Below are 10821 nucleotides of genomic sequence, written 5' to 3' on the forward strand. Positions count from 1 at the left end.
AATTCTAGGCCATCCGACTCTAGTCACCCTTCAAAGATCACAAAACAAGCAAGTTTGAAGGCGTTGTTGGATAAAAGAAGAGTGCGTGAAACACATCAATATGTTGCTCGTTGGCTAATTGAAGCTGGTATTCCATTCAATGCTACGCAAATAGAAAGCTTTTCATTAATGACTGAAGCTATTGGACAATTTGGAAGATGATTACCTACCCCTAGTCGGTATCTATTGAGTGGACCATGTTTGACGGACGAGGTTCAGAGGATTAAGACTGCTTTGATAAAACATCAAGAGGAGTGGTCTATTACTGGTTGTTCGATTATGACAGATGCATGGACAGATCGTAAGCGAAGAAGTATTATGAACTTATGTGTGCATTGTCGAGAAGGGATGTCTTTCTTATCTTCGAGAGAGGATTCTGATTCAGCACATACTGGAGATTACATATTTGAGTATGTTGATAAATGTATTGAAGATATTGGAGAAGATAAAGTAGTACAAGTTGTGACTGACAATGCTTTAAATAACATGGCAGCAAAACGTCTCCTGAAAGTCAAGAGTCCTAATGTATTTTGGACTTCATGTGCCGCACATACCATGAATCTCATGCTAGAGGGGATTGGTAAGCAATCCAAGTTCAAGAAAACAATTGATAGTGCAAAGGAATTAACTATTTTCATCTATGGTCACCATCAAACTCTTAGCATGATCCGTACGTATACCGACAATATTGAGATTGTACGTCCCGGCGTAACACGTTTTGCAAGTACGTATCTCACTTTGGATAGTTTGCTTTCAAAAAAGGAACAATTAAGAACTATGTTTGGTTCGAATGCATTTGACTCTTTGAAACATTCTAAGAGTGTTGCCGGAAAAAAAATCATATGATACGGTCTTTTCTCAATCATTTTGGAATAAGGTTACTCATGTTTTGGAAGTTTTTAAACCATTGGTAGAGGTTCTTCGCATTGTTGATGGTGATAGGCCTTCTATGCCATGGTTGTATGGGAAACTAAAAGAGGCCAAAGAAGACATCAAAAGTGCATTGAATGGAGTTGAGGGGAACTATAAACCTTTGCTAGATATCATTGAGCTTAAAGGAAAAGGAAGACTTGACAATGAATTGCACATAACGACATATTTTCTTAATCCGTTTTACTTTGCAAAAAATAGAGCCGGCATTGGAGGAGCATTCGAGGTCATGGAAGCCATACAAAAGTGTGTGGAAATGTTTTTTCCGGGTGATGAGATTTTGCAAGGCAACGTCATCAACGGAGAGTTGCAAATATATAAGAACTTGGAAGCCAGTTTTCGAGCCAAGTTTGCTAATTGTTATGAAGAGATAAATGCAAACTCTTGGTTCTCGTTTGATCCCGGTAAGTTTTCGAATTGTTGTATCTTAGACAGTAATACAATAATAATCTAAAAAAATGCATACACCTCTTCTTATGTTTCTCTTTTAAAGTTTAGTTGGATGGTGGAGTAATTATGGAGGGAGTGCTAAGAATTTGCAAAGGATGGCAATTAGGATTCTGTCATTGACTACAAGTTCGTCGGGTTGTGAGCGAAATTGGAGCTCATTCGCTATGGTATGATGGTATATTAGTATCTCACTTTGTCACTAACTAGTTAGTAGTTACGAATTAATATATGAAATTCGTTTGAACTTGCTTGCTTGTAGGTCCACACAAAGAATCGAAATCGACTTACGACCGAAAAGTTGAATGATTTGGTTTATGTCCAATTTAACTCAAAGTTATTTTATAAGAAGAAAACGAATGACATCCTAGAAGTTAGTGATTACAACAAAGCTCAACATATGATGGTTGATGGAGTACAAGACGTTGAGTCGAATGTTGATGAGGAGATTGATCCCATTACCGGAGCGACACATATGGAGGTTGGTAACGTTGTCCAATTGAGAGAACCTTGCGAAGAAGAAGAATTTGTATCGGAACCAGAAGACATTGATGAAAATAATGATGCTGAGTGTAGATGGGATGAAGATTGATGTGTTTGTGAATGTGTTTTAGACTTTTTAGACTTTAGTTTATAACTTTATATGCTTTTGGACGATAATTTTAGTATCCAACGCGACTCTGTATGAATTTGGGTGTGTTTTTATGAATGAAATTTACTAATTTAGTATTATTCTTAAAAAATAATGAATTTAGGCTAAAAACGATTAATTCGATTAATTTCGATTAATCCCGATTAATCCAATTAATCATTAATCCGTGTGTGTCGATTAATGTCCGATTACCGATTACTGCAACCTTGGCAAAATCCTTATACTTGTCATCAAACTTTTTTCCAAGTTAATGAATTAGTCGGATGTTTCAACGTTTCACTATCAACTTTTCCTTCCTTATGCCATCACATCATTGAAGCAGGTTTAGAGGACATGTATAGTCTCTGTAGTCTTGATATTAGAGAGAAATATCTTAACATCTTAGTGGGCATAAATTTTCCATTTTGTTTCTTTCGAACTGCCCCACTTATTTGGTCGATTTTTCATCTAGAAAGGCCACAAACTCTACAAGACTCCAAATTTTTGTCGTCCTTCCAAAATAACATACAATTTTTCTTACATGCATCTATCTTCTCATACTTAAGCCCGATATCTGTAATGAATTTTTTACATTCATAGTATGAGTTTGGCGATTGAGCATCCATCGGTAATATATCATCTTTAAGTAGACGCAACAACATATCGAACAAAGCGTTTGTTCATTAACCGACATTCTTTATGTGAAGGAGTTTCAGTAATGGTGATGATTTCGTTATTCGAGCACCTTCATACACTGGCCGTTTAGAATCATCAATCAATTTATAGAATCTCTACGCATCTTCGACTGGTTAATGGTTGTTCGGGTCATCATTAACGTTGGAGAACATATCGTTTATAAATTTTTGCATATAACGTTCTTCATTGACCTCTTCATTGACTGTATTATTAAACTTCGTTCTTGGATCATTGAACTCCGTCACATCATCCTCCAATTGACCATCATCATCATCCAAGTCACCGGCATCATCATCATCATCATTAACCATAGTAAGTCTCTTTTCTCCATGAAAATACCATAATTCATAATTAAGATTTATTCCATAAATGATGAGGTGAGTCTTCACATTGACTATTTCCATAGAAGTCGTGTTCAAGCATTTCACGCAAGGACATTTCACTGTTTGTCGTCTTGTATTACTCACTACAAACTCGAGTAATTTATCAACCCTTTCTCGTAAACTGGATGATCTCAACGTAAGCTCATCCAAGTTTTATTGGGTACTTCCATCTTTCTAATAAGATGGCAAACAACCCGCATTAATTAATATTTACTTAGCTTGATCTACATATAAATTAGGCTTACATTCTCTAATACTATACCACTATTTCAAATTACATTCTCTAAATATAAATTAGGCTTAAATAAAATGTGAGTTGGTTATCCGTATATGTACCATAATCCAGTATAATACCCTAATTAATCAAGTCAAACTATACCACTAATACTTAACAAGTCAACAAATTAATCAGATTAGTATTCAACCTATTTTCATCAAATCTGATTTAAGACACTATAACAAATAAACTAAAGTGAGAAACCACGTGCTTCAAGCATATTTCAACAATTTTGACAAAATCTAATTACTAATCTAACATATATATCTAATTACAAAGTCAATTCATTCATTCACAAAATCAATACATAAAAAATAATACATATTTCAAGTTGATCAAACCTAACATAAATCAAACTTAAATCAGCTCTGGTTTCTTTCGAACCAAAAGACTCTGAAGTCGCAGGCAATAGGTCCTAGATAAAACAAATCCGCATTAATAGACGCATAAGCTTCAATAGAAGCTTTTTCACAAGCGAACTCCGAGCGAATATCTTTCACTCACTGAAAACCAAGTCTAACTCTAACATAAATCAAACCTAACATAAATCAAACTTAAATCTAACAAAATCTAACATAAATGAAACCTAACATAAATCTAACATCAATCCAAACTAACATAAATCTAACATAAATCAAACCTAAAAATAACATCAATCAAACTTAAATCTAACAAAATCTAACCTAAATCAAACTAAAACTAACATCAACCAAACTTAAATCTAACAAAATCTAACATAAATCAAACCTAAAACTAACATCACTCAAACCTAAATCTAACATAAATCAAACTTAAATCTAGCAAAATCTAACATAAATCAAACCTAAAACTAACCAACATCAAACCTAAATCTAACCATATAATAAATTAATTAAACTAACCTAGAATCGGTGGTAGTTGAAGGCGCGGCGGCAGGGAAGTTGAAGGCGCGGCGGCAAGATCATTCGGCAAAGTTAAAGGCGTCAGGCGTGTGCGGCTTCTATCGAGGGCGGCGTCCGTCTTTCGTTTGTAGGGTGAGCGGCGATCGGGAGAGGTGAGGAGAGGGAAGGAGCAGGCGCGGTAGTGATCGAGAAAGGAAAGGGTTTTTTTAATTGAAAAAGGGTTTTATCGAGAGTTTTCCACACATCTCTCAGTTTTGACCCTTTCATATTGCCGAGAGATTTAGGTTTATCTTTCGGTTTTGACTATTTCATATTACCGAGAGATTTATGTATATATCTCGGTTTTGTATGTGTAAATCTCTCAGTTTTGATAGATTTCAAACAAATTTTAAAAAGGGAAAAAACGATAGAATTGTGTATATATCTTGATTTGACCTTTATTACCGAAAGATATACTTAAATCTCTTATTTTAACCTTAGATTTTTTAACTTAAAAAATAAACAACACACATTCATCTATTTTAAAACATCATAATTATCATAAACACATCATTATTATAATCAAACTCTACACACATCTTTATTATAATCAAACACAAGCATATATATATATATATATATATATATATATATATATATATATATATATATATATATATATATATATATATATACTTCTTTATATAATCAAACACAATCATATACATATATAAAATTAATCACAATCCCTATACTTAAAAAATAACACACTTGATTATCTTAGTTAGGAGTTTAGACAAGCTAATCAAAAAGTTAAACACCAATTAAATTAACAAATAAAAAAGTGAAATACCAAAAGATTTCTAAATATCTTTCGGTTTTGAATGATAATACCGAAAGATATTTAGAAATCTTTCGATATTTCACTTCTTTATTTGTTAATTTAATTGGTGTTTCACTTTGTAATTAACTTGAACAACATTCATTTAACACATTTCATATCATCAAACACATCATTATTATAATCAAACTCTACACACATCCTTATTATAATCTAACACAAACAATATATATACACTTCTTTATATAATCAAACACAATCATATACATTTATAAAATTAACCACAATCCTTATACTTAAAAAATAACACACGCTTGATTATCTTAGTTAGGTGTTTAGGCAAACCAATTAAAAAGTTAAACACCAATTAAATTAAAAAATGAAGAAGTGAAATACCGAAATATTTCTAAATATTTTTCGGTTTTGAAAGGTAAAACCGAGAGATATAGCCATATCTCTCAGTATTTGACCTCTCAAAACCGAAAGATATTTGGAAGAGATGAGGACGGTAATAGGTTTCCGACAAAAAAATTGTAAATGGTTTAGAGAGAAAAATCATAAATAATAATAAATGGTGAATTTGGAAGAGATGAGGACGGATGATTAGGACTGATGAAGCGGGAAATATAAATTTTGGTTACTAACGAAACGATGGAACGAAATGATGGAACGGAAAAATTAACCGGTCATGCTTGAGTTTCAATTTTTTTTAAATCAACTCAATTTTAATAACGTAATATTTTGATACATTTTAATTGGTTGACAACATGGCACTGGGTTTTACCACATAAAATCCATACCGGAAAAAATGTATGAGACATTGGTATATTGGGAAATTTGAGCAGATTACCCCACTGATAGGGTGAATCACCAATTGTGCGGGTGGATAATTTAAATAGCGCTGGTGACCCTCTTTTTTTTAATGGCAATTGTACTCTTGCGTAACGCAACTCCAGTTGCGTGACGCGACCGGAATTTTTTTTTTTCAAATTTTTTTTTCGTCTCGCGATTGCGTGACGCAACTGGAGTTGCGTGACGCGATTGCGTAACACAACTGGGGTTGCGTGACGCAACTGGGGCATTTTCGTCCAAAAAAATTTCATAATTAAAATTTTTTGAAAAATAAAAAAATAAAAAAATAAAAAATAATAAAAAATTGCGTCACGCAACCTCAGGTTGCGTGACGCAACTGGGGCATTTTCGTCTAAAAACAGTAAAAGGGATCACCAGCACTATTTAAATTATCCACCCGCACTTTTCGCATTTCACCCTGTTTTTAGGGTCATCTGCTCAAATTTCCGGGTATATTAATATACAGTTCAAATACAAATACACCTGAAAAAAATGTAGATAAAATTGTTCTTTTGTGGGTGAGGGATAAAAAATTATCCTAAATAGATATATAACATATTCAAATTTCATGTTACCAGAAAGTTGGATCGTCAATGAAATTCATTGGCTGCTAATCATTTAGATCGTGTTTTCAAATAAACCAATGTTGATATAAATCATTAATCTCTTAACCCAATGTTTTCAAATAAACCAATTGGAAGAGCTATTTGTTGGCTTACAATAATGACAATGATTATTAATCTTTACTTGAAGATAACCTAACTAATTAGAAGTAAAACCCAAGAAGTCTCAAAGAATATCTCTTATTCATTTTAAGAAATAATGGTTACTTTTTTCAGTTTTGTTGATAAGAAAGTAATTTTCCCCTCTAAATACTTAAATTCCAACTAACTTACAATTTCTCTAAGCAGATCCTATTTATTGATCTTCAAGGCAAGGTAATCTTAACCAGAGTCTAGAATCATTGAACAATTAAAGGCTTTTGATAATGAGTTAAAACTTCAATAATGTGACAGAATTTAAAGAATCTTTCACTGTTTTGTTTCTGGCAAGTCAAATATCACTGTAATATTTATAGAAGTTTGTATATCATTTTTATTGATTTAAAGAAAACTATGCAACTCATTAGACCCACCAGATAGATACTAAAAGACGTGTTTAATAAAACTGAAAATTAAGCACCCAAACTAACACAAAATACTATGAGAAATCATTTTCAAATACAATAACACCAACCTGTGTCAGTTCTATGTGTATGCTTCCTTGATATCAAAAAGAGCACCTAGTTGTGAAAATGTGTTCATCAATATTCAATCAATAAACAAAGGAGATAAATGAAAACAAAAGATTTTCGGTATACACTTAATCCCTAGTTTCCAACTATTGGGACATAGTTATGCTCAAGCTGAATCTCCAATTGTTTTCAAAGGTTGTTGACCTTATAACACAGCACAAGCTCAAGAAAACTTTACTCATCGCTACTCTATTTAAAAAAAACACAGTATTTTTGGAGGGTTTATCATTTTTTGATAGCCCCATAACCCATTCAAATTTTATTTGATTAAGAAAATATATCATCTATTGGAATCCAACAGTTTGTGATTATCCACTTCTACATTAGATCAGAACTGATCCTCAAGTGGTCAGATCAGCTAATCCACAAATGTTTTCTTCTGATGTTTCCTTATGAATATAAACCACCCTCCAAAGATACAATCATTTAATTGAGCATCTACAAATGCATATAAAGTCATGGAAACATAAACTATAAGTTAGATTTGAAATTTTGAAGATATGAAAATAGAGTAGGAATGGTTAACATACTGTCATTTGGATGGAGCATTTCCATCAGAGCTCCCATTATGAAAAGAAGTCTCATCTCAAGCTGAAATTAACAACATACAGAGATTATTACTTAGGCATCAACATTTCAAATCCTAGACCAGAAGGTTCAAGGTCAAAATCTAGTCCAGATGAATCAGGATCTTCAGTGTTAACAACAACCCTTATGAACTTGCTCAGAACTAATCTGTCAATAAAAATATCACTTCAAAAACTATGACTCTAGAACTTCTCAACAAGGAAACAAAATGGAAATTTAGTAGTGGTGTGTGTACTAACCTTGCTACGCCTACCAAGATGACTGTTCAATGGATTCATAATTCATTTGATTCTTCATTTTCAATGCTCAGATCTCTAAATTTGTGATAATATATACCCAGTTTCCATGACCGAGGAAAAAGGGGAAGAGAGGTCGCGGCCAAAGAGACAAAAGGGAAGCAGACAAGACTTCTGCAATGGATTTGACACAAACCCATGGATATGAATTCGTCCTTCCTTCTGTTACCAGCAAATTCAAATTCCGAAATGAGAAGGAAACGAATTCAAATTTTGTTAGCAGAACCGAACCAGGAAGAACTAGTAATTTTGCTAATTAGGAAAACAAAGTTGATTTTTTTTCTTTTGAAAAACTTAGTTCAATCTGTTAATTTAACTGGGTTTATTTTGAAAGTTAGCTAGTACATTTTTAAATTAGTGTGTTTACAAGAAAGTCTGTACCTTTTTTTTTTTTTTTCATTCTTATTTTTGTGTTTCGGGAAGATGGTTATCTCCTCTAGTCCGATATATTCTCTCACGAAGACAAGGGTTCTTCTTGAGGATTGTCTTTTTGCATCTTGTGGTCTTAGGGCATTTGTAGCAGAATCCTTAAAATGTATTCTATTTCTATTAGGAAAATAAATAATATAAAAGTTGTAAAAAAATGTTTTATCAAATTCTCTATGCTTATAATTTTTTAGGATGATGAACAGTGAATCTTTATATTTAGGGATTAATGTAGCATCCCTAAATAATAAAATAATATATTTTCTCTTTCATGAATATTTAAATATATATATATGAATAAGTAATTAAGTGGTTGAGGTGGTTGAAAAGTTGGTTGTTTTAATGAATATTTAAATAATATATGGATAAGGATAAAGAAGCTGATTTAAAATAATTTATATTTTGATTCTCTAAAATATGGATATTATTATTTTATATTATTTTTAGGGATACAAAATAGGGAAGCTGGTACAAATGCCCTTAGTACAAATGCTTTTACACTTTATTTTTTTTTTTCAGTCGCGGGCCGAAGTGGAACAAGGTCATGTTGCTGGTTGCTGGTTGCGAGGTCATGTCTGGCAAATGTTGTTTCGGATCTATTCCAAGATCATGATAGATTGACATGGTTGGCTGGAGATGTAGTGTTTGTCAGTTTTTTCTTTATTTGTTTAGTTTTTTCTTATTTGTTTAATTTTTTTTTTTAACTAAAATGTTCATATTTTTTTTTTATCATTTTGATTATATAATTTAAAATTATTAATCAAAATATTAAAATATATTTTATTTTAAATTATTATTTTTTATTATTATTATATATTAATACTTTTTAGATCTTGTTATAAAAAAATATACACACCTCAAAATTATTATTATTCATTTAAATAATGGAATTATTTAAATAATTCGAATCCGAACAAGTCCTAACACGACAATCTGTCCTAGAGTTTAATGATATGGATTTAATTCTTACATGAGAGTTTAATGAATCAGAGTAGCCATTAAAGGAGAGCTTTAACTCCTTCCCCCTTACAATGCTACCATAATTTTGTGTATGCCTATTCATGTGCTTGTTTGTATATGGCCTAAGAACTCTGGTTTGTCTTTAGGGTTATTTTATTTTCAATTTAAATAATAATAATTAAATTTTGTTATCTAATTTTTCTTACAGCTCTATAAGGTGAAATTGTATGTTTGTGTCTGTTTTCATTCGTTTGGCTCTAATAAAAACTACAATATCATAAATCTTAAAAAATTGTGAATCAAAGTCAATCACTCATTTCTCAAAAGAGACTATTGAGTTTCTCCAATAAACTCTTGGATCTCTCTTATTCTCTACATTTTTTATTTCGTTACTTTAACATGGTATCATGATCCTATCATGAACATATATGAGTTTTGAATTCTATTTTGTACGTACAAATGAACAAAATAGTGTCATCGAATTAAGATTCACAACCTAAGAGAATGAGTCTCATTCTTTTTGCTCATGTCTTCATTCATTTATCTTATTGAGATGAGGTCTTTCTACAATCTCATATCTCATTAACATCTCTACTTTCAAATAACTCAACCACAAAAGTTAGCGTTGCTTAAAACATTCTAATCGATCAACTACATATAATTTCCTGTCACGTCACTTTTGATGAAACTTTTTTCTCTTTAAAATCATAAAAATTCTCTCTCAAACATTTTTACACTTATATTTCCCCTTTTCCACCATCATTTTCTTAATATGTTCACATTCACAGACACACATTTAAAAATCTCATCATTCCAACCATCTTAATATTCACCATCATCAAACTTTGAAACTTAATCATCTTTCTTCATTTCATTTACTATATTTGTTTGACTACAAAAGTTGAGCACATCTTCAACGTAAAAAAATGTTACCGACTATAAAATTCAATGCCGACTATAAAAGTTGAAAAAATAAATCCTAACTGTAAAAGTCGATGTCGACGGTTAAAGTTGATGTCGACTGTAAAAGTCGAAAAAATCATTACCGACTGTAAAAACGATAAAATTGTTACCGAATCAAAAGTCGAAAAAATCATTATCGACGGTAAAAGTCGAAAAAATTATTACCGACTCGAAAAGTCGATGTCGATAGTAATTGTCAAGAAAAAAAATTATTGACCGTAAAAGTTGAGAAATAATTTGTCAACTAAAAATTCGATGTGGATCATGGGCCCTTCATTCGTCCCACATCATTACTCGGTCTTCTGAAATCTCTCGTCATCAAATACATATTTATTGAT

The 10821-nt window shown here is 31.8% G+C and overlaps 1 protein-coding gene across 1 annotated transcript; it reads left to right on the forward strand.

Annotated features, from left to right (window-relative positions):
* The first annotated feature begins 318 nt into the window (after nucleotides 1-318).
* On the forward strand, nucleotides 319-2008 carry LOC124945630. Its single transcript, XM_047486098.1, has 4 exons — nucleotides 319-763; nucleotides 954-1373; nucleotides 1468-1586; nucleotides 1679-2008. The coding sequence occupies exons 1-4, from the start codon at nucleotides 319-321 to the stop codon at nucleotides 2006-2008; spliced, it is 1314 nt and encodes a 437-aa protein (XP_047342054.1).
* The last annotated feature ends 8813 nt before the right edge of the window (nucleotides 2009-10821 follow it).

Source organism: Impatiens glandulifera, chromosome 1 (assembly GCF_907164915.1).
Source record: "Impatiens glandulifera chromosome 1, dImpGla2.1, whole genome shotgun sequence".
Classification (NCBI taxonomy): domain Eukaryota; kingdom Viridiplantae; phylum Streptophyta; class Magnoliopsida; order Ericales; family Balsaminaceae; genus Impatiens; species Impatiens glandulifera.

Excerpts from the sequence above, each read along its gene's own strand:
- LOC124945630 (XM_047486098.1), top strand. The coding sequence starts at position 319 with ATGACAGATGCATGGACAGATCGTAAGCGAAGAAGTATTATGAACTTA. Across the intron at positions 764-953 it reads CGGCGTAACACGTTTTGCAA|AGGTTCTTCGCATTGTTGAT; the intron begins GTACGTATCTCA and ends AACCATTGGTAG. Across the intron at positions 1,587-1,678 it reads ATTGGAGCTCATTCGCTATG|GTCCACACAAAGAATCGAAA; the intron begins GTATGATGGTAT and ends GCTTGCTTGTAG.